General features: G+C 40.8%; 1 protein-coding gene across 3 annotated transcripts in view; it reads left to right on the top strand.

Annotated features, from left to right (window-relative positions):
- The first annotated feature begins 5,594 nt into the window (after nt 1-5,594).
- lrrc39 (leucine rich repeat containing 39) overlaps nt 5,595-25,134 on the top strand; it is a 31,653-nt gene continuing 12,113 nt past the window's right edge. For 2 of the 3 annotated variants that reach the window (XM_041207671.1, XM_041207672.1), the window contains exons 1-4: nt 5,595-5,921; nt 6,023-6,128; nt 15,231-15,387; nt 20,413-20,549. In XM_041207671.1, coding sequence (XP_041063605.1) covers nt 5,794-5,921; nt 6,023-6,128; nt 15,231-15,387; nt 20,413-20,549 — 528 coding nt within the window. In that variant the 5' untranslated portion in view covers nt 5,595-5,793. Of the gene's footprint in view, nt 5,922-6,022; nt 6,129-14,168; nt 14,268-15,230; nt 15,388-20,412; nt 20,550-25,134 lie in introns of those variants that run through there. The other variant, XM_041207673.1, reaches the window with a different exon arrangement.

Below are 25,134 nucleotides of genomic sequence, written 5' to 3'. Positions count from 1 at the left end.
ATTCTTTTCTGTAGTATGCTCCCTCATATTGTGGTGTAGAGCCTCCTGAGAGTTACCTCCCTTTGGGTGTCCTCTGGGTTCATGCTGAGGCTAAGTAATGAGTAATAAAAGGAACAACAGTGGATTCTGATTATATTCTTAGCCGACATTCACACTCATACACTCTGATCTTGCACTGAGTCACTTAGAAATGCCTTTAATCAGTTCAAAAGCTGTGTTAGCTGAACCATTCACAGACTGTAAACAAAACAGGTTTAAATAAAAATATAAAATGTGGGAGCAAGTCAGGCAGCATCTGTGGAGGATAAACAGTTAACGTTTTACTTCAATGAACTTTTTTCAAACCCTGACTTTCTCTTATGGCCCAATATGAACACCTAACCAATGTTACAACTAAATAGCAATGTTTCCAGTCAAAACAATAAGTCAATAAATAAATTCCTGTATTTTTCCTGATGGATTTGACTATTACTGTTTAAATTCAAGAAACAACTTTCCCAATCATTTAGATAAAAGCAAAATACTGCGGATGCTGGAAATCTGAAACAAAAACAGAAAATGCTGGAAAACTCAGAGGAATCGTAGATGTGGACCATGACCCCATCACCAAACATCAAGCCATTGTTTCCAGGACTGTCACTGACTTCATCCCCTCTGGAGACCTTTCCTCCACAGCTTCCAACCTCAGTCTCCCAATCTTTGGACAGCCCGCTTTTGCCTCCTCTCCAAAATCCACAAACAGGACTGTCCCAGTAGACCAATCGTGTTAATCTGTTTCTGCCTCACACAACTTATTTCTTCTTATCTTGACTACAGGACACTCCCCCATCGCCCCCAACACCTCAACCGCCTCCCATGGTACCTTCCCATGCAATCTCAGAAGGTGCAACACCTGCCCCTTTACCTCCTCTCTCCTCAACGTCCAGCGCCCCAAACACTCATTTCAGGTGAAGCAGCACTTCACTTGCACCTCCTCCAATTTGGTCTACTGCATCCAATGCAGTTTTCTCTACATTGGAGAGACCAAACACAGACTGGGTGACTGCTTTGTGGAACACCTTCGGTCTGTCTGCAAGCATGACCCAGTCCTCCCTGTTGTTTGCCATTTCAACATATTATCCTGCTCTCGTGCCCACATGTCTGTCCTTGGCCTGCTGCAATGTTCCAGTGAACCCAACGCAAACTGGAGGAACAGCACCTCATCTTCCGATTAGGCACCTTACAGCCTTCTGGACTTAACATTGAGTTCAAAAACTTCAGATCATGAACTCTCTCCTCCATCCTCACCTTTTTTAATCCCCATTTTTCTACATTAATTTTTATTTTTTTCCACTTATTTTTATTCATTTCTCTGTGGTTTTATCCCCTTTTTATCCAATTTTCTATCCTTTTGTCCCCACCACTGCCCCCTTTCCGCGGCCCATCCCCTACAGGGCCATATGTTACTTGTTCCATGTTGTTCTTTCACACAATGCTGCCCTTGTTTACTATAATCACATTCTGCTTTCTTACCGTTATGCCGCTATTAGCACCTTTTTTAGCACTAACCGCTACCATCAACACTCCCTTTGTCCTTCAGTTCATGACATCTTTGTCAATCCCTCCTTTGTTCCCACCTATCGCTGGCCTTCTATCCAGCTCCACCTACCCCATCCCCCTTAACCAGTATAAATTTCTTCACGTTTGCACTTCTCTTCAGATCTGAAGAAGGGTCCTACGGACTTGAAACATTAACCCTGTTTCTCTCTCCACAGATGCTGCTCAACCTGCTGAGGTTTTCCAGCATTTTCTGTTTTTGTTTCCCAATCATTTTCTTTGTTAAAAAATTTACACCCTTCATCACCAGCATACCGTCACTACAGAGTGAACTATCTACAGGATGAGCTGCAGAAACAGGCCAAAATGTTCTTCTACAGCACCTCCCGAACTAATGACTGCAAACACTTAGAAGGAAAAGGGTGCAATGACCAACAACTTGCATTTATGAATAACATAGTAAAATGTCCTAAGGCAATTAACAGGAGCATTATCAAACAAAATATGATGCCTAGCCATATAGGGGTATTAGAACAGGTAGGTTTTAAGGGATGCATTAAAGGAAAAGAGGGAGTTAGGGAGGTGAAGAGGTCTAGGAGGAAATTTTGGAGCTGAGAACCTATACTGTTGAAGGTACAACCACCCATAGCGAAGCCGTTAACATTGGGGACGTGCAAAGACCAGAATCGGAGGAGTGCAGAGATCTCAGGAGGTTGTAGGGCTGGAATAGAAGAGACAAAGTCATATGGGAGGGTGGGGGAAGGGAAGGGAAGGGAAGGAAAGAACAGAAGGGAAGGCCTATGATAGGGTAGAAAGCAGGAGAGTTAAATGACTACAGTGATGGTGGTGCAAGGCAAAAGGGGATGGCAATGGAACAAGAAAGGAAACAAAAGCTAGAAGAGGTGTAAATGGGAATAGGAGAAACATCAACAGCTGCTGTCCAAAATATGGGATCTAAAATTTTTGAACTCAGTGTTGAGTCGGGGACTTGTGCAATGGAACTTGTGCTTTGTCATCTGTAAATCTAACTGATGTTATAATTTCCCCCCAACTTCCCCAATTGTAACCTCAGATTCAAATGCTCCTTTAATCATTGCTTCCGCATAGATACTGAAGAGCCTTGGTGATAAACAACACCCTTGTTGAGCTCCTCTTCCAATTACACATGGTTTCAACTCCACATTAGCTACTCTCACTGTTGCTGTTTGTCCCATGTACATATTTCTTATGAGTCATCTATCTCTCCAGCCTATTCCAATATCTTTCAGCACTGTCCAGAGCTTAATCCAGGCAACCGGATCAAATGCTTTTTCAAAATCTGCAAAACAAACTTATATTTCCTGTTCAAATCTAAACTGCATTCAAGTATTAAGCTTATAATGCTGATTGCTTCTCTAGTCCCTCTTCTTCCCTGCAATCCAAACTGGTCATCTCCAATATGGTCCTGCACCTTCTCATCCACCCACGTTGTTACAATTCTCAACACGATCTACAATATATGGAAATCAGACTAACTGTACATAAATCAGAACATTGGCATACCTTTGGTATTCTTTCTTAAGGTGATCATTATTGTCTGCATGGAGTTCTCTGGCCATTCTCCTGATAAATATCTTTGTATAGCTTAGTAAACACAGATGTTACATTCCTTCCCATGTTTTAAATAAGACTGCAGGTATTTCATCTAATCCAGCCACTTTCCAGTTTTTTAAAATCTAATTTATTGCTGCTCTTATCTCACTCTTTAACATTTCTGGTCTCTTCTTCTAGCTCAATCATTTCAGATCTTTAAATTTTTGCATTTGGTTCTTCAATATGCTCCTTCCATCTTTTATTTTATCAGGGTTTGTTAATAAAACATCTTTCTTATTCTCTACTGCTGCCAGTTTCAGTCCTTTACACTGAGTGCCACTAATTTCCTTTGCTTTTGCATACATAAGGTCTACCCTTCCTAGCTGATCCAATTTTTCAAGAATATCAAACTGATCTTTGAACCATTGTTCTTATGCTTTTTTTTTGTTTCTCTTCTGAGCTCGTTATTCAAGTGTCTGTATCTCTTGCCTTCTTCAGTATTGATATTCTTCCATTTTCTCCATTCATCCATCTTTTGCAACATTGCAGTCATAACTCATAGTTTCTTGATCCTTTTCCCCCTTAAAAACCCTCTGCTGCTTGCCCCTCCTTCCTTGACAGGTTCTTTAATCTGATTCCATTCATCTTTCATGTTGTTGGTATCCTTGCTTTTTTGAGCTAGTGCTTCATTTGCAAATTCTTCATTTATTTCTATCAACTTCTCTAGGTTCCATCATTTTCTGGGACTTGCACCTTGGACCTTCTTCAGCCAGAATACTGGTTCACATGATTACGGTCTAAGTTTGCATCAACTCCTGGTTGAGCTGCTCCTGTATCTTTGTCTCACGATTATATATGGACGAGTTGAAATCTTCCCGTATCATCAAACATTGTCCATTTACACTGTCTTCTTTTTATGATTCCATTTGTTACAGTGAATCCTGCTCTTCTGCAAAAATCTACAAGTTTTTAGCCTGGTCATTTCTTTTTACAAGTGGTTTTACTTCTTTGTCACCCCTTCCTTCTCCAACAATACTGTTCCAATCCCCCATAACAATCACATAGCTCTTCCCATTCTCCTGTTCGATTAGTTTTTCAATTCTATCATACATTTCACCAACTTGCTCATCTGGATGTTCACTTGTGGGCTTTTATACTTGAATGATGGTAATGTCCATTGGTTGCTCCTTCAGTTTCACTGGCATCCGTCATGTTGACTGCATTTCACTTCACTCACAGAGTTGGCAGCTTCCTTGTCCAGCATTACTGTTACTCCCCCTTCCTTTTCTTCTCCTTCTGAGTATATCATTCTCACTTCATCACTCACAAAGTCGCCTTCTCCTGTCCAGCATATTTCACATGAGTCTAGGATGTTTAATTTATCCTTTTTCCACTCTAGCTTTCCTTTCCTATTCATTGTTCGTATATTCTATGTTCCCATTCTTTTCATACTGACCAGCTTTTATGTATGAGGATTTCGCTGGATGGTGACTAGGGAAACCTCCCTCCTCACCTCCCTTGCTGAGCGGGGCAGCGTCCACCTTTTGACTGGATCTCCCGTTGGGTGTTTATTTGTGCTGACGCCACCCCGAACCGTTTCCTTGGCTGTTTTCAGTGGCGGTTCGCCATCGTCTTCCACTTTGGTGGTCGCCAACTCGACCACTGTGATAGGTAGCACTGGGCTATAATGACACCAGTAGTAGACCTCACCCCACTGACCTGACTGACCACATATCCACAAACCAACAATTTAATTTTCAATTGTATTTCCTAAGACGGATTAACTTCTGCTTTTAAAAAGGCATTTTAAGGACATTTAGAGTCAGTTTTTCTAACAATTTAAGAACGGAGGGGTTTTCTTACATTACAGAGTGACTATACTTCAAAAATACTTAAAAGAGTCATGAGGTGGAGAAAGGCGCATGATAAATGTGTGCTTAATTAGGGTTTTATTTTCAATGTGTAAGTGGAGAAGAAGATCAGTGGAAAAATTGACCCTAAACATCCTGTTGAATACAGAGAAAACCGCAAAAAAAAATATCAGTGATCAGTAACATGCCCTTGGCTCGCCGCGTGTGTCATGCCAAACTCTGGCTTCAAGAGGCGTGTGGCCGGTCGGCGTCTCATTACTTAGGTCATTGGTTAAATTTAGACTGATATCAGATTTCTCCCCGGACCATCACGTAGAGTCGTTCCAATGAAGAACAAATAGGTCCCTCTGGGAGCTTCACCCCGGATGACTCAGGCGCCGGCTAGTGTCTCAGACACGACGGGTCTGACCATGACTGAGATCGGTGTCTGCGCCCTTTGCTAAAGTCCACTCGGCTTACACACAAGTTGGTCGGGAGCGAGCGGACAGATTGGCAGAGCGATAAAAATCGAATGGTTGGTTCCTCAGTTGTACACAGCAGTCGGGAGAGAGGAACCGGCTTCAGGATTGAGCTGCTTGACCTCCCCCCCACCACCCACCCCCCCCCAACCCAACCCCCAACGGTGCCGTTTCCAACCGAGGACTCAAGCTGCGGGTCTAAAATAAGAGTTTGGTGCATTCCTGCCTTGACTCTGGGTGACTCTCCCCTGCCGCCCTCTGGCGATTGTATTGACCTCCGGGGCTGTTCGCAGCCTCCCTCCGCCCTGCAATTTGCCTGGGTCCAACGCGGGGACCCTGGGGCTCCGCCTGAAACCATGGCTGGGGTGGCGGTCTGTGCCGGCTCGGTTGGCACGGTTAAAGCGCGCTGGGAAGAGAGGATTCGGAGGCTGAACGAGGACCGGGAGAGGGAGAAAGAGCGGTCCAACCGGAAGGCGCTGGGGGGGTGAGTGCTGGGAGCTGCTGCGGGTTTACGGTCAAAATTCTTTTTCGTGCTGAAGCGATTGCTGAAAATGCCGGCTTCTCGATCATTTCGCCTCTGTTCAGGATAACGACGGTGTGGCAGGACCGAATAAATCTGGCCAGGCTTAAAGAGAAAGTGGTCACCGAAGAAGGAAGAGTTGCGTTGAGGATTGAGAAAGAAGAATGGAAGGTGGGTACCTTGCACACCGAGTAACATCCGAAACCCATGATTGGGGAACGGGTTAGAGGAAGAGGGGTGGAAGGTGCCTACCAGTACTGACAAGTTGGGCCGAGTGTCCTGTTTCTGTGTTGTATCTATTTCTGGGCAATGAGATTATATGAAAACATCGTACTGAAAAACTCTCAGTGACGGGAATCAGCCCTCCCCGAAAGGATTTCAATCTGTTATTCATCCGCTAAAGAGCCAAAATATTCCTGACAACCGCGGTTTTGCTGAACGGTTGCTTAAAGCAGCCCTCACAAGCACGAACGACCCAGCTGTTGTTCTATCGATAATCCAGTAACTGAGATCTGAAATAATAACTATTGTTGAGAAAATAATGTTATGTTTGTCGTGTCTCCCTTAGATTAATTACCATACTTTCTAAACGCAATTGTGTAAAATTGATATTTCAGCTTCTTCTTTCACGCCTTGTATATGTGCCAATATTCAATTCGTTCTATATAATTTTTAAAAAAACTGATTTGACTTTAGTGCCTTTAATTTCCTCGTTTGCTGTCTGTGAGAACTCTTTAATGTGATTGGCTGCTTGGACAGCTTGTTGACATCACTGAAGCTCAAAGCTAGAAATTCCAATTGAAGAATGCTCAATTCACTGCATGGTGAAAGGATGTAAAGTTCTTACTACAGAGATTTCAGTGCAGCATTCTTCAAGTTCAGCCTTTGCTTTCATAACAGCCCTAAAATTGGTTAAAATCTGGCCTTTGCCTCTTGTCATAACAAAGGAAGCCAACTGGTAACCTCTCTGACTGAAGTGCAACCCACTAAATATAATGTCCAGTAGCCCTGCTGCTTATATACTCTATCAATATGTGTCTCAGAAGTATAATTATTCTCATAATATTATTGTAATTTATTGTCAAAGTAGGTTAATAGTGGGATTTGGCTAGTTTGTGTGTGTGTGTGTGGAGGAGAGGGTGGATTTAGTTGAATTGGAGGTAGTTGATCTGGAGGGTTTGACTCATCAAAAGAAGCTAGGTTTGAAATGCTAAATACATAAACATGATTGACGCTTTAGAATGTGAGGTAAGGAGAATTTGTATTTTTAGGTAAATCAAGGTAGTTTGAATTTCAAAGATATGGTAGGATGTTATACCTAGCCAGAGAAGTTAGGCCAAGCAGTATGTATGTTTGTTTGGTGATAATATTAGCATCATGAGAAGATCTATATTATGAGAAAGGTAAAGTTCTGAAGACATATGGGAACAATGGGATTTACATTAAAAGGGAGAAACATGTATAAAGGTGATTGAAGATATGTGTTAGGGAAGGCATTGTAAGATCCACCATAAGTGTGAAAAGCCTCCAGTATTTGTACATTAAGCTTATTGTTTACAGAAACTGAAGCCAGGAAAAGCCACTTTGAATTCTACTGTGCAGGGTATTGTGTTGACTTGCCTGGATCTGTCTAAATCTTTTTTTTTAACCTTTGCCTTAATGGAGATGTAACTGGAAGCCAAATTAATTAGGCGTTTAAGGAGATATTATAGCAGCAATTTGTAGACCTATGTATGTGTTTGAAATCTTTTTTTGTTAATTAATGTTTAATTTCATTTTCTAAAAAAAAAATCTCTAACACCTTGGTGAACTTATTACTACTGATTTCAGGGCACGTATCTCAAACTAAAATACAAATTGCAAAACCATTGTGACCACATGATCAAGTTCCCCTTGTGGATTTGAACTGCCTGGCACACACCATTTACTGCGTCATAGCAAATTGCGGGCTCTTTGCGGGATATTTGAAATTCCTTGATTGGTTTGGAGTTGGTGAATCTTAAGGTTACAAGTATGAGAAGCACTTTGAATTCTGGAGTTAGTGTGAGGGTCCTTTTAAAGCGCTGAGACTGCAAAAATGGCTGTATCCATGGCTAAAACCTTTTTGGAAGTAGAAGATATAACTTTGATTGGGTTACAAAAAGTATCTAAGGGTAAGTTAACAGAGTTGGCGGATAAGTTGCAGTTGAGGTTATCTGTGGGGGCAAAGATAGCAGACATAGTTGAAGTGAAAGCACAACATTTAAAGTTGGAAGTGATACTTGACACTAGTGAGTTACGGCTGGAGGTAATGAGACTTCAGTTAGAAATGAAGAAGCTTGAATTTGAACAAGCAAAGAAACTGAAAAAAAAAAACTGGAATTGGAGGCAAAAGAAAAAGAGTGATTATTTCAAAAATAAATGGAAATACAAAAACTTGATCTCCAGAGGGAAAAGTTAACAATGGAGGAACGAGAGAAGGAAAGCGACAGAGAGTACTGACTTGAAAAGCTGGACTTTGAAAAAGAGACACCAGATGCTTGGGGTAGTTCTGATGATGAAAAAGTTGTTAACCTAAAACCCAGTGAGGAGATGTTTAAATTTGTGCAAGCTCTTCCGAGGTTTGAGGAAAGAGATTTTGAGGCATTCTTTATTTCATTTGAGAAGATAGCTAAACAGATGAAAAGGCCACAAGAAAACTGGACATTGTTGTTACCATCTATATTAGTGGGTAGAGCACATGAGGTTTATGCTTCATTGTCAGAAGGAATATCGATGGACTATGATGTGGTTAAAAAAAGGTTCTTTTGAGTTGGTTCCTGAGGCATACAGGCAGAAATTTAGGAATATAAGAAAACAGCCTGCGCAAACTTATATTGAGTTTGAGAGAGTAAAACAAAGTAATTTTGACCAGTGGATACAGGCATTAAAGATAGTGACAATATATGCAGCTCTTAGAGAAGTAATTCTTTTGGAAGAATTTAAAGATTAAATTCCTTTGGTAGTGAGAACTTATGTGGAGGAACAGAAGGTTAAAACTGTAAGAGAAGCAGCAGAGATAGCTGATGATTATGAGTTAGTTCATAGATCTAAACCTTTTTTCATCGCACTTTTAAATCAGAGAAGGATAGAAAGTGGGAAGGTGGGTAGTCGGGGAAGAGAAAGAGCAGCTGGAAATTCCCAGGAAGTTTTTTCTCAGACTAAAAAGGTGCTGAGGGTAGAAGGGACACTCGAAAATTGAGGTGTTTTCATTGTAATAAAGTTAGGCACACAAAGTCAGTGTGTTGGAAATTACAAGGAAAATCTGCTGGAATTATTGGGATGCAGAAAAGTTCTGGAAGTAAAAGTGCTGTGGGTTCTGAAGTTCAGGCACAGGAAAAATCAGTGGTTTGTGTACAGGTAAAACAGGAAGAATCAGTGATAGGTAAAGATGTGGGAATGTGTTCACAATTTACCCAAGGGAGTTCTGAGGAGCAGGTTGCAGAATGTTTAAAGATTTTGTATGTGAAGGGGAATTATTTCCATGTGTACAGAGTGGAGTAGGTAAAGATATTAACCTTTTAAAAGACACAGGGGCTAGGCAATCCTTAATGTTGTGGGATAATGATATTTGTTGCTCAGATGGAGTTTATTAATGCAACCATTTAATCTGCAGATTATACATTGGGCTGGATGAGAAAATCTAATTGCAGGTGCATTGTCAAGAGTTTAAAGCTGAAAGGGAAAATTGGACATTTAAAACCTGGACACTTGACTGGAATGATATCTGTTGATACCAAAGATTTGTGTGTGTGTATGTATGTATATATATATTAAATATATATTATATATTGTTTTGTTAATACATGCATCTGCTAATGTAATAGTGTGTGTATATAGATAAGTATAGGTGGTAGTGTAGGATGGGTAAGAAAATGAAGCCACCTTTTAAATTATGACAGTTCATTTTCCAGTAAGGAGGGGGGTGTCACTGCAGATATACGCCAGTATATATATTTAATATATATATACATACATATACACACACAAATCCTTGGTATCAACAGATATCATTCCAGTCCAGTGTCCAGGTTTTAAATGTCCAATTTTCCCTTTCAGCTTTAAACTCTTGACAATGCACCTGCAATTAGATTTTCTCATCCAGCCCAATTATAATCTGCAGAAAGAATAATAATTCTCATTATATTATTAATTTATGGTAAAATTGGGTTACTAGTGGGGTTTGGATAGTTTGTGTGTGTGTGGGATTTAATTGAACCGGAGATAGCTGATATGGAGGCTTTGACTCATCAAAAGAAGCTAGGTTTGAAAAGGTAAATAGGCAAACATGGCTGAAGCTTTAGAATGTGAGGTGAGGAGAATTTGTATTTTTAGATAAATCAAGGTAGTTTGAATTTCAAACAGATGGTAGGATGTTACACCTAGCCAGAGAATCTAGCCCAAACAGTGTTTTTCCCCCAAAGGTTACTGATAATATTAGCACCATGTAAAGATTTATATTATGAGAAAGGTAAAGTCCCAAAGACATATGGGGACAATGGGATTTACATTAAAAGGGAGAAACATATATAAAGGAGATTGAAGCTATGTGTCAGGGAAGACATTGTAAGATCCACCAGAAGTGTGAAAAGCCTCCAGTATTTTTGTATTAAGCTTGCTGTCTACAGAAACCAAAGCTGGGAAAAGCCACTTTGAATTCTACTGTCCAGGATATTGTATTGACTTGCCCGGATCTGCTTAAATCTATTTTTTTTACAGTTGCCTTAATGGGGGTGTAACTGGAAGCCAGATTAATTAGGGGTTTTAGGAGTTTTTATAGTAGTAATTTGTGGACCTATGTATGTGCTTGAAATCTTTTTTTTTATTCATTCATGGGATGTGGGCCTTGCTGGCTGAGCTAGCATTTATTGCCTATCCCTAGTTGCCCTTAAGGAGGTGGTGGTGAGCTGCCTTCTTGAACCGCTGCAATCCATGTGGTGTAGATACACCCTTTTGTTAATAAATGTTTAACTTAGTATTCTAAAAAATCTCTAAAGTCTTGGTGGACTTTTTACTACTGAATTCAGAGCATGCATCTCAAAATAAAATACAAATTGCAAAACCATTGTGACCACGTGATCAAGTTTCCTTCGTGGATTTGATCCACCCAGCACACATCATCTACCACATCATAACATGCGGGAGTATAGACTAACCATGCACCTGCATTCAAATCAGGAAAAGGCACATATTCTCAAATATATTAGATGTGCAGCAGTGCCAATGCTGTCTCAGATGTGTCCCAGTATCTAGAAGAAGACAGAAACCCTAAACAACAAGTTCATCTATCTGAAAACTTAAAAGCTTTTTCTTTTGATGATGAATCTTCTATTTTTTGGAGACAGGGTTTATGCTTTATTTAAGCTATCTCCCTTCAATGCCCTGATGTTAAATTGGATTAAGTGGATTTTTTTATTGATAAGGTTTTGATGTGTTAATTACAATATCTTATCTCCCATGCAGGCAATCATTTAAGTTCAGCAATTAAAGTGCTTCAACTCCTTGTAGATTGTAGTAAGTTAGATGATTCCTTTGAGTTGTTTATTTTCTGAAGGAAAAGTTAATAAATAAGACTTAAATATTATACTAACTATACAGCTGGTCTGGGAGTAAGAACAGGAAATGCTGAAAATACTCAACAGCTCAGGTCTCATCTGTGGAGAGAGAATGAGAGTTAATGTTTCGGGTTGGTGAACTTTCAACATCTTGGAATTTTAATTTGGAATTAACAAAGAAATGAAAGAAATACAGTAGAAAAATGAGGATGAAAATGAGAGAAAGAGTAATGAGGGAAATGAGAGGAGGAATGAGATAGGAAGGGTGCAGAGAAAATGAGAACGGGGTGAGAGAGTACAATGCAGATTTTAAGTAAATTGTGAAAATGAAACAAGATGTGAGTCACACTGATGGGGTCAGTTTCAAAATTTGATGCATGTATTTACATTGAGAATATTAGTGAACATATTGATAATTTAAAACTTGTGGCTCTTTGTCCCAATACAGTTAGTTTGGTTCCTGAGCTTGAAGAGTTGACTACCCAGTATAATGTTGAATCTTGACAGCCAAGCACAGCAGAGATTTTCTTCACACCCTGGTCTGTTGAATAATAAAGTTATACCATCTGATAATTACAAAAGTGCTCAACAAAGTGTGGTCAGAAAATTAACAGGGCAATAAATTGATTCAGATGCTTCTCCTCCTGTGAGAAGGAGTCAGGCATTGAGACACCCTTTTGTCTATGACATCTTTGGCAATCCCTTCTTTGCCTCCACCTATCACTGGCCCCCTATCCAGCTCTACCTGTCTCACCTCCCTCTACCAGCTTACATTTCACCTCATTTCTCTATTTCCTTAGTTCTGATTAAGAGTCATATAGACTCAAAACGTCAACTGTGTTCCTCTCCACAGATGCTGTCAGAACTGCTGAGTTTTTCCAGATATTTTTGTTTTTGTTTCAGATTTCCAGCATCCGCAGTATTTTGCTTTTATATTGATAGATTTTCCAAAGTTTTCAAATACAGACATAATTCAGGATCCAGAATCATATGGCAGATGCAATGTAGCTGATTATGGAGGGATAAAAACAGGTTTTAGACAAAACCTACTCTCTGCATATCAGGTTAAAAGGAGCATCCTATAGGAGAGAGAGGTAACGAGGCGGAGAGGTTACGGGAGGGAATAATTAGATGTGGAAAATCCTGTGACTAACCTTTCTGATATGAAACCGACTGTTGTAAACCTACAATATTGCGGCAGTGGCACCAAGGATTACAGTTGGGACCATTATTTTTCGAATTTACACCAATGATTTTGTTGCATAAATGCCATGAAAATTTGTAGACAACACTGAACTGATGGTAGAATAGAAATTACATAATGAGTCAAACAAAATGGCCCAGACTTTGTCGTCCCAAAAGCGACAAATACTGAGACGTTCACCTTATTGAGAATCGGAACGCTACTTCCAGCGATCGCACTTACGCCGAAGTTGCGGTGCGTCTCAATGGGCTTCTGTTAGTGGTCCCACTTTGGAAAGAGGCAGGGACCCATATTTCACCAATTTGGTCTGATTGCCCACAAGGAGCGCCGGATTTAACAGTGATTTATTTAGAGCTGGTTATCAGCCTGACGGGGAGAGTATCCACATCTGTAAACACAATTAAAGGGAACATACCGCTTTTACTTTGCGTCTTCACTTGATTCCCACGTCCAAGGGAAATAATCTTAGCCCCTGCTATAAATGTCCCACTTTTCAAAATGTAAACACAAAATTTAAAAATACCCTTCAAAAGAAAAAAAAAAGAGTAATGTTTGGGTACCCAGAGAGGGAGACTGGCGAATAAAACCAGAGGCCGGTGCAGTAGTGTTTGGGAGTGGGAGATTTGAAGAATATATAATTATTTTGGCAACGAGAGATACTGCCTTTAAGTCTGGATAAAGGCGCGCTTGCAACTAACCTCATGACCTTGAATTTCCATGGTGAAATGCAACCTTTGCGAGGCAGTTAACGAAAGCCCCAGAGCAGCTGTGATCAGTGACGATTTATGTCCCCGTCGCTCTGGAAAGCTGTTAGAACAATTGACGACTAGATGTCAAAGCGCTCTACGTCAATGCAGATATGATTGTATTTCCAAACAATTCGCCTGTTGTTTGGTAACAATTCAGTGTTGTTTGGCCTTTAAAGAAGTCATTGTTGTCCCATTTTGATCGAATCTGCTCTAGTCTCATTGCTGTGATTTGTAGAAGTCCTGCGAAACAGCACGATTATTAAGCATCTGTTCAAATCCAGTACTGTGTCATTCATCATGTTTATTTTCAAATGGAAGCCTTAAAGTCTGCCAGCTGTAATTGCGATTATAGTGTTTCCTTTTTTAAAAATAAATCTTCTTTGGAATTAGGAATAAAACCTCCACCGCAAAGAAAAACAATTTACACATCTTTCTATCACTATAAATCCACATTTTAAACTTCCTTAAAAAAAAACGCCCTACATGATCACAATGCAAGATTCTGCAGCGGGTTGGAAGATCAACGTAAATTTTATTATTACAAATATCACCCTCCGCTAGATCAAACAGTGTTTAAGAGTGTCTAAAATATAATAAGTTTTTAAAAGTATTTGAAATATTTTCTTACCTGCCTTTGTTCAGAAGGTTGACCTCAAGGGGCGTGCCTTCAGGTCATGATGTCATCACGGGGGTGTGGCTTCTTTTTGTTGCTGGGCCTTGCAGGTTGTTTGGTCGGTGGACCATGATGCATCAAGAGGTTGAAGTTCTTTTTGCAGCCAACCAAGTAAAGTTCATATTTCTCAGTGCAGTCAGCCATGAACATTGCAATGACTGCAACATCCGGGCCAACATGTCAGTGTTTGAACCATGGAATTTAATGTAGACAAGTGTCAATATGGCACGTAGGCAATGTACATGCTCTCAAGACGGAATTGAATGAAATCGTTTAGGATGAAGTTGAAAGAGATCTAGGAATCTTATTAGGCTCAACTTATGTCTAACAAAGTCATTAGAATGTTAAATTATGTAGGCAAAATGGTTGAATATCAATTAGAGGGATTTGTGGTCAAACTAGTGTTCTGGTCCAATTCCGGTTGTCAAAAAATTAGAGCCACATAAAGATATAAATGGAGGACCTGCATTTACATAACATCTTTCACAACCTCAGACATTCTAAAATGCTTTATAGTCAGTTAAGTACTTTTGAAGTGTAGTCACATCTGTTCTGAAATACCTCTTACCAATTTGAGCATGTGCCCTCCTAAATGGTTTAAAATATTCTATCCTTTACTCTTGTAAATGTCTATATGATCAGCTCTAAGATGCATCCTTAGCAGGTTGTAGTTTCTTCAGTCTTTCATCACAACTCAGATTCCTATCACTAGGGTTCAGCCTTGTAGCTCTTTGCCCTAAAGCTTCTGGGAACAGTGAATTGAAGAGTAGAGGGAGAAAATTGGAAGAGTTGAAATATATCTCATTCATATGTTAGATCACTCTGTGCCACATTTCAAATCAGTGAGTGAAGCTTGATGTTTCGTTCCAAAGGCTCTGCCAGTGCTATTCCAGAATGTGTACAAAAGTGACCTCTGATTCTAGTTTTTCTCTTTCATTTGACTGTGCTGCCACATTTTGAGATAGTTCAGGCGTAATCTTGTGACATCTAGTTCAGCTTGATACAGTTATGCCTGCAGAACTCAGTTTGCAAGTTTTGCTGTGCTGGAAGCTAACATTTTATTTTATTTCTCAGTCACTACCAGATGCATTACAGCAAATGACATATTTACAAGAGTGGCAGATCCACAGAACTGGCTTGGAAAGAATTCCTCGATTTGTTGGAAAATTCGATAATATTCTTGTGCTGGATTTGTCACGAAATTCGGTCAAGGAGATTCCAAAGGAAATAGGTTTGCATAAGTGAATTTTGATCAGTTATGGCGAGTGGGTCTTTTCTCTTATACTATGTTGTGTATTTATATTCAGTGGACGCATCAAGATTATTGCACCTTTTATTTCAGGATCATAGAAACTTACAGCAGATAGGGAGGCCATTTGGCCCATCATGCCTGTGCTGACACTTTGAAAGAACAGCAGTGCTTTGTCCCACAGCCCCGCTTTTTGGTCCATCAGCCTGTCCTCATCCTCAAGTACCTGTCCAACTCCCTTTTAAAATTACTTATCAAATTAGCTTTCATTACTTTTTCAGGTAGATCATTCCAAAACTCGAAAACTTGCTGAGAGAAAAAGATTCTCCTCACTTCCCCTCTAGATTTTTTGCCTATGATTTTGAATCTATGACTCTGGTTATTGACCCACTCACCAGAGAGAATAGTTTTGCTCTGTCTACTCTATTGAAACCTCTCAACATCCTGAAAATCTCTATTGGGTCATCTCTTAACATTCTCTGTTCCAAGGAGAACAGTCCTAACTTTACCAACCTCTCTCATAACTAAAGTAAGTTGTCTTGGTAAGCCTTCTCTGTACCATTTCTAAGTTCTTTACATATTTCCTGAAGTATGGTGCCCAGAATTGTCCATAATACTCCAACTGAGGCCTAACCAGTGATTTATAAAGTTCTAGCATGGTCTCATAGCTTTTATATTCCATGGCCAGAATATTGCCGTTGGGGCGGACCTGACATGCTGACACACAAAATGACACGCAATGACGTCAGGCGTGTGTCCTGACATCATCGTGCGTCATTTAGATATTTTGTTCGGCAGGCGTGCACCAGAGGTGGCTGCGTGCTCGCCAAACTGTCAACAGCCTATTAAGGCCATTGAAAAACCAATTGAAGTTGTTAGCAATGCTGCCCATTCAAACTTAAGGTTGGCGGGCAGGCGAAGAGCGGCCTTTGTGTTTTTCAGGAAACCTCATCCACGGGCAGGATGAGGTCTCCTGAAGGTTTTATAAAATTATTAATTGATTTTTGCACAATTCACAAACATGTCCCAGCTCATGTGACATTGTCACCTGATGGGACATGTTTAAATAATTTTTTTCCTCCTTTATTACAGAATCTCACTCTCAACTTAATTTCCCTGAGGCAGCTCTGTGCCTCAGGGAGATTTTGCATACTTTTGCACGCAGGCACGCAAAAGAGCGCAGGCTCCGACTCTCCCTCCTCCCCCTGCCTGCACAGGTAGTGCTGCTGGGCGGGCCTTAATTGGTGCACCCCCCCCCCCCCCCCCGCCAACGTGAAATTATGGTACGCAGACGATCGCAATCAGCTCTGTGCCTGTCCCCGCCCAGCCTGCCCGACATAGGTAAGTTTCTGGCCCATGTCTCTATTTATAAACCAAAATGATCTGTGTGCTTTGTTAACCGCCTTATTATCTTGCTCTGCCACCTTTCAGGATTGCCTATATGGGATTGATGTGTAGTTTCATAAAATTTGGGTTCTCAACCTTTTTGCTTCTGAGCCATCCCCCACCCATATTATAAAAATTCCACTGTAACGTAATTATTTTTCTGTATTTTTAGCAATGCATATACATTTATTATGTTTGTTTTACTTATTTAATGTGACTAGAAAATTGATCACATAATTTCCAGGACTATACTGAGGAAGCGCTGCATTGAGGGAGGCTGGAAACAGTTGTTAACTCTTATTTATTACACACATGATTTAAAACCCAATCATATATTAACCTCACCCTTCTTAATTGTTAACTGGAAATTGGATGCAGTTTTATTTTCTCAATATTGTCAAGTCAGAGACAAATAAACACAGGATATGACCTGAAACAGCATTGAAATCTCAGCAATACAGGCATGCACCAGAATGTATGGGTGTAAAGAGGAAACTGTCCTTTGGTGATTCTGCTGTTGTGGCTGGTTACTTACTATTCACTATCTGCTGTTCCTTACTAAATGAATTGAGGAAATCCACTGTCATTTTGATGCTGCTGGTGATACCTCAACATACTCCCAGTTGACCCAGTCCTAGTTTATTTCTCTGCACTGAATTGCCCTGCCCATTGTGCCTGAAGCACATCAAATCCCCTGACCACCACCCCCCCCGCCCCCCGTAATCTCTGTGCTGATTGGTTTATTCAGTGCTTCGGACATGTGATATGAAGCCAAACAACCAGGTTATTCAACTGATGAAACAAGAGCTTTTGATGGTTATTTTTGGCAGACACCTTCAAACCTTCTCATCACCATTAGGAGAGCGGTGCAGATTCCTGGTTGAGAACCCCTGTCATATAAAAAGGAATAACTGTTGTATCATCAAATAAAGAAAGCTGGAACCTGCATAATGGATAACAGCTGTTGTCATCAAGGGCAACCTCTCAGGCACTAGCAACAGTATCTTTTATTTTTCATCTTACTTTTAAATTTACAATTTTAATTTATCCGTACATAAGCTGAATGATTTGTTCATCAAATCCCTTTGCACGAAGCTGCTGCCACTTTAATTTACGGTACCATTTACCCAGGTTAAAGACCTAGCAGAAGAAAAGAGAAAACAAAAGTTCACAAACAAGATCTGTGAAGGGACCTGATTGATGGATTGGGAGACCCTTACTCCTTCCAGGCTTTCTTACACTCTCAGCAGACCCCAGAGCAGGTAATGTTTATCTATGGATTATAGTCACAGGGAGACAGGAATTCAGGCTAGTATCCAAGAGTTTGTCCTTGATGGTCGATAGCCATTATCTATTACACAAGTGTCAGAGCCGATTTACTTCATGATACCAAAGAAACTTTCTGGTATGTCTACGTATCAATAAATATAAATGCAGTATTTAGAGTTTTTTAAGATATGTGCAATATGCTTAATTAATTTTACATTGAAATATTCTCCACACCTCCCAACTTTCTCCCTCCCCAGTTCTAACAGCACTATATTCTGGATGAGATGCAACACAATAACCAGCTATTCCTTGGTACCTTGTCCAAGTGATATTCTAACACTGATTTTTATTTGTTCAATTTTTATTAATTCTCCTCCATCCTATTGTTAGCTATGGGGCGATGGCAGTCTAACCACTCCCCCAGCTAAGATCAATTTTTTTCAGTACAGATTGCAGCTTATTAGTTCACCGAGCATGCAGGTTCTCATTTGCTATAGTTCTATGACACTGTTACACAGTACTTTCATCATATATCATTGCTTTGAGACTATCCTATAGTATACACAGGATTTCTAGAAAAACAATTTATTGACATTTAATGCTAAAGTTACTTTAAGCTACTTAAGGAGATCAGTTCTAATCATCATTAACAGTAGTAAATATGAGTAACCTGACTCAGTGAATCCTAGCTACGTCAGCGAAACCTAGCTACGTCAGCGAAACAGAGAAGGAAACAGTTACAAGTATTTAGAATAATTTTGCCGAGTAATTGATTGAAACACATTGGACAACTTTGAACATAATTAAATTGCTGGTCCAAATCAAAATGTTTGCTTTAATAATTTGATTTAAATAAAATGTATTCCTTAGTAAGTAAATGATTGATTTAAACTCATATATTAGCTCATGGAATTGAAGGCAAATTATTGAATTAGTTCAGAAAATTGGTTGAGTCGCTGGAGACAAAGAGTAAGGATAATGGGCAAGTACTCTAATTGGCAGGATGTGATTGGTAGTGTCCCACAATGGTCTGTGGTGAGGACTCAACTATGCATTTAATAATGATTTAGATGATGGGATAGAAGATCACACATTCAAGTTTGCCAATGACACAAAGCTAGGTGATATTGTAAACAATCTAGATGGAAGCATAAAATTATGAGATATTAGTCGATGAAATGAATGGGCAAATCTGTGAGAAATTGATTTCAATGTAGGCACATATATGAGGTCACCCACTTTAGACCTAAAAAGGCTAGAAGCAAGGTACTTTCTAAATAGTGAAAAGCCACCTAGAAGTCCAAAGACACCCAGAAGTCCAGGTACATAGTTCATTTAAATGTCAGGTACAGAAACTAATCAGAAAGGCAAATATGGCCTTTACATCTAGAGAGCTAGAATACAGCAGGTAGAAATCGTGTTTCAGTTATACAAAGCTCTGGTTAGATCACACCTGGTGTTATGTAAGCAGTTTTGACCACCACATCCTAGAAAGCATATATTGGTCATGGGGGGAGTGCAGAGTAATAATACTTGGACTCCAAGCATTAAATTACAAGATCAACAGACTAGTATTGTATTGCCTGGAATTTAGAAAATGAAGGGGTGATTTGATCAAAATTTTCTAAATATTAAGAGGAATTAAGGGTAGATTAAGAGAAATGCTGATGGGAGAGTCTAGCACTAGGGGACATAGTCTAAAAATTATGGCCAGACCTTGCAGGATTGCAAGTAGGCAATACTTTTATGTACAAAAGGTGGCCAAAATTTGAAACTCTCTTCCACCAATGGCAATTGATGCTAGATCAATTGTTAATTTTAAATCTGAGATTTTTTTGTTAGCTAAGAGTATTAAGAGATATGGAGCTAGGAATCAGATCAACCATTATCTCATCGAATGGCGGAACAAGAGGCTTGTTCAAGTTTAAAGCTTAAATGGCCTACTGATGTTCCTTCATTCCCATAATCTGAACGGTCCCTTCTGAATACAGTGTGAGTGGTGCTAATGTTTTCCTACATTGTAACAATGACTATGCTTAAAAGGTAGTTAACTGGTTATAAAACATTTTAGAACTCCTGAGATCCTGAAAGGCACTAAGTAAATGGAAGTCTTTGTTTCTATTTACTCGCAAGCCACAATGTTTTGAAGTTTTTTTTACATTAAAGATGTGACATTTTGTGGATGGGACCTTGCAACATTTTGTGTGTCATATGAGAAATTGTTAATACATGTTTGGTTGTGGAATCTGAACAAATTAAAATCAACAATGTTCTGTTGCTCAGCAATAAAATAATAGATTAATGCTGGTGGTAAATGGTGACCCTCAGACCTTTACCTTCCTCCCCCTGCAGGACAATTGACTAAACTGCGAGAGCTCTACATCAGTTATAACAGACTGCGTGAAGTGCCTGAGGAGCTTGGTGACTGCGAAAACCTGGAGAAACTAGATCTAGCTGTAAACAGGGATCTCTGCGATTTACCTGAACAGGCATGTGTATATTAATTTACTTAGTCTCTTGAATTGGAAAAATTGTTCTAGAGGGTTCTTCACACTGTTTAAACTAGCATTCATACACCGAAGTGTAAGGGTCTTGTACTATAAGCTTTAGATTATGGATAACTGAGCTATGTATCTGAAGTCTAAGACCTGTGATGAAACATAGAATTAATGGTGCCATTACATTGTTACTTCAGCTTCACTGTAATAGGTTGCCTGATCCCTGGAGGAGGCAATCTGACATTATTAGGATTTGGCAGTGCATCTGCTATAAATATGGTGCAACATTAAACTAAAGATTGTTAAATGTCCTGGGCACTTCAGAATTTTTATGTAAATGTTCAAAGTGTGAGCAATTCCCAAATGGGCTTTCAATGTATTTGAAATGTAACCTTTAGTAAGAGAATTCTGGACACATGCGAGCAAGCGAGCAAAGAGTTTCTTTCTGGCCAGACAGTATACATGAAGATGGAAGTTTTTCAGCTGCTAGTCTGGCAAAAATGCATGTTTAAATTTGATATAAATGACCTAAAATATATAGAAATACAAACAGAAAACACAGGAAATACTCATCCAGCAGCTGTGGACAGAAGGTAGGGTTATGGTCAACCAGAAACACTAACCTCTCCACAAATTTGACATCTTCTTGGGAATAAATTGATTTGTGCCCTGGTTCCAACATTTGGAGGAATCATCATGAGCTGCAATGGAGTTTTGGAGGTACCAGTGTGAATGAAGCACCAAATCCAAAATGAACTTGGCAACGATTGGAGAGTTCCATCGATCGAGTAAATGTTATCTAAAACAATTTTATGCAATACAAGTAACATTTAAAACATTAATCTCAGGATAAATATTTGGATTGTTTCTCTTTTCTTCTCTGCCTTGCAAATGTATCTCTGGGACGTGCTTTCCAGGTTAGCCTTCAAATCACATTCCTTTTATGCTCATCCTTTCTACTTGGTCATTTGGTTATGAGTAATATTCTCTGTAACTTTTATTGAGTGCATAATGATTTATTTAAGTGTGCAGCTCCTTTAAATTTTTTATGCGTTTGTATACTCATGGTAATTTAAAGGGGCTGCTTTGTGCGTGGGGTCTTTAAAGGGAACATTGATCATAAGCCCCATTTTGAAGGAAATAAATATAAATACATCTATATGGGGGAGGCGATGGCATAGTGGTATTTGGACTAGTGACCCAGGCGTAATGCTCTGGGGACCCGGGTTCATATGCCACCATGGCAGATGGTGGAATTTGAATTCAATAAAAATCTGGAATTAAAAGTCTAATGATGACTATGAAACCATTGTCGATTGTTGTAAAATCCCATCTGGTTCACTCACTAATGTCCTTTAGGGTAGGAGATCTGTCATCCTTATCTGGCCTGTGACTCTAGACCCACAGCAATGTGGTTGACTCTTAAATGCCCTCTGAAATGGCTTAGCAAGCCACTCAGTTGTAACAAACTGCTACAAAGTCATAAAAAAGGAATGAAACCGAACGGAACACCCGGCAGCCCTGTTGACCCTGCAGAGTTCTCATTAGTAACATCTGGGGCTAGTGCCAAAATTGGGAGAACAACATAGTCATCCTCACAGGATCATACTTTACAGATAATGTCCCAGACAGCACCATCACCATCCTTGGGTTTGTCCTGCCGCTGGGACAGGACATACCCAGCAGAGGTGGCGGTACAGGGGTATACAGTAGGGAGGGAGTTGCCCTGGGAGTCCTCAACATTGGCTCTGGACCCCATGAAGTCTCATGGCATCAGGTCAAACATGGGCAAGGAAACCTCCTGCTGATTACCACACACCGCCCTCCGTCAGCTGATGGATCAGTGCTCCTCCATGTTGATCATTACTTGGAGGAAGCACTGAGGGTGGCAAGAGCGCAGAATGTCCTCTGGATGGGGGACTTCAGTGTTGGTAGCACCACTATTGACCGAGCTGGCCAAGTCCTAAAGGGCATAGTTGATAGACTGGGTCTGCGGCAGGTGGTGATGGAACCAACAAGAGGGAAAAACATACTTGACATCATCATCACCAACCAACCTGCCACAGATGCACCTGTCCATGACAATATCGGGAGGAGTGACCACCGCAGTAGTTGTGGAGACAAAATTCCACCTTCACATTGAGCTTACACTCCATCGTGTTGTGTGGCACTACTACCATGCTAAATCTAGTACACATCTAGCAACTCAAGACTGGGCATCCAGGCACTGTGGGACATCAGCAGCAGCAGAATTGTACTCGAACACAACCTCATGACCCGTCATATCCCCCACTGTACAATTACCATCAAGCCAGGGGATCAACCCTGGATCAATGAAGAGTGCAAGCGAGCATGCCAGGAGCAGCACCAGACATACCTAAAAATGAGGTGTCAACCTGGTGAAGCTATAACATGGGACTACTTATGTGCCAAACAGGCAGCAAGTGATAAACAGAGCTAAGCGATCTCACAACCAACGGATCAGTCCTGCCAGATCCAGTCGTGAATAGTGATGGACAACTAAACAACTCACTGCAGGAGGAGGCTCCACAAATATCCCCGTCCTCAATGAAGGGGGAGCCCAGCACATCAGTGTAAAAGGTATGGCTGAAGTGTTTGCTACAATCTTCAGCCAGAAGTGCCGAGTGGATGATCCATCTCGGCTTCCTCTGGAGGTCCCCAGCATCACAGATGCCAGTCTTAAGCCATTTCGATTCACTCCACGTGATATCAAGAAAGGGTTGAAGGCACTGGATATGGCAAAGGCTATGGGCCCTGACAATATTCCGGCAATAGTACTGAAGACATGTGCTCCAGATTTTCCCGTGCCCCTAGCCAAGCTGTTCCAGTACAGCTACAGCACTGGCATCTACCTGGCTATGTGGAAAATTGCCCAGTTATGTCCTGTACACAAAAAGTAGGACAAATCAAACCCAGTCAATTACTGCCCCATCAGACTACTCTTGATCATCAGTAAAGTAATGGGTCATTAACAGTGCTATCAAATGGCATTTGCTTAGCAATAACTTGCTCACTGACGCCCAGTTTGGGTTCCACCAGGGCCACTCAGCTGCTGACCTCATTACAGCCTTGGTCAAACGTGGACAGAAGAGCTGAACTCCTGAGGTGAGGTGAGAGTGTCAGCCCTCGACATCAAGGCCGCATTTGACCAAGTGTGGCATCAAGGAGCCCTAGCAAAACTGGAGTCAATGGGAATCAGGGGGGAAACTCTCCACTGGTTGGAGTCATACCTAGCACAAAGGGAGATGGTTGTGGTTGTTGGAGGTCAGTCATCTTAGCTCTAGGACATCACTGTAGGAGTTCCTCAGAATAGTGTCCTCGGCCCAACCATCTTCAGTTGCTTCATCAATGACCTTCCTTCCATCATAAGATCAGAAGTGGGGATGTTCCCTGATGATTGCACAATGTTCAGCACCATTTGTGACTCCTCAGATACAGAAGCAGTTCATGTCCAAAAGCAGCAAGGTCTGGACAATATCCAGGCTTGGGCTGACAAGTGGCAAGTAACATTCGTGCCACACAAGTATCAGGCAATGACCATCTCCAAGAGAATCCAACCATCGCCCCTTGATGGTCAATGGCATTACCATCACGGAGTGCCCCACTATCAATATCCTGGGGGGGGGGGGGGGGGGGGGGGGGGGGTTACCATTGACCAGAAACTGAATTGGTCTAGCCATATAAATACTGTGGCTACAAGAGCAGGTCAGAGGCTAGGAATCGTGTGACAGGTAACTCACATCTTGACTTCCCAAAGCCTGCCCACCATCTACAAGGCACAATTCAGGAGTGTGATGGAATACTCCCCTCTTGCCTGGATGAGTGCTCCCATAACACTCAAGAGGCTTGACAACATCCAGGACAAAGCAGCCTGCTTGATTGGCACCATATCTACAAACATTCACTCACTCCACCACCAACACACAGTAGCAACAATGTGTACCATCCACAAGATGCACTGCAGGAATTCACCAAGGCTCCTGAGACAGCACCTTCCAAACCCACAACCACTACAATCTAGAAGGACAAGGGCAGCAGATAGATGGAAACACCACCACCTGGAAGTTCCCCTCCAAGCCACTCACCATCCTGACTTGGAAATATATCGCCATTCCTTCACTGTCGCTGGGTCAAAATCCTGGAACTCCCTTCCTAACAGCACTGTGAGTGTACCTACATCACTTGGACTGCAGCAGATCAAGAAAGCAGCTCACCACCACCTTCTCAAGGGCAACTAGGGATGGGCAATAAATGCTGGCCCAGCCAGCGAAGCCCATATCCTGTGAATGAATTAAAAAAAATGTCAACAGTTCGAAATAGTTACATCTTTCAAAATTATTTTAATGGTGTGAGCAAACGTTGTAAATATTTAGGTGAAGTCTTGTACCCATTGTGGGGTATGGTTGCTCAGTTGTCACATTACTGGACTACTTAGGTCATGAGTTCCAATCACACCTTGGAACGGAATTAGAAAATGACCACGTAAAATACTGGATTGAAGTCTAAACCCATTTTTAAAATTCTTTCACGGGATGGGGCATTGCTGGAAAAGCCA

Source organism: Carcharodon carcharias, chromosome 16, assembly GCF_017639515.1.
Source record: "Carcharodon carcharias isolate sCarCar2 chromosome 16, sCarCar2.pri, whole genome shotgun sequence".
In the NCBI taxonomy this organism is placed as follows: domain Eukaryota; kingdom Metazoa; phylum Chordata; class Chondrichthyes; order Lamniformes; family Lamnidae; genus Carcharodon; species Carcharodon carcharias.
The sequence above is the reverse complement of the archived record's forward strand: the minus strand, read 5'-3'. Positions and strand labels throughout refer to the sequence as shown.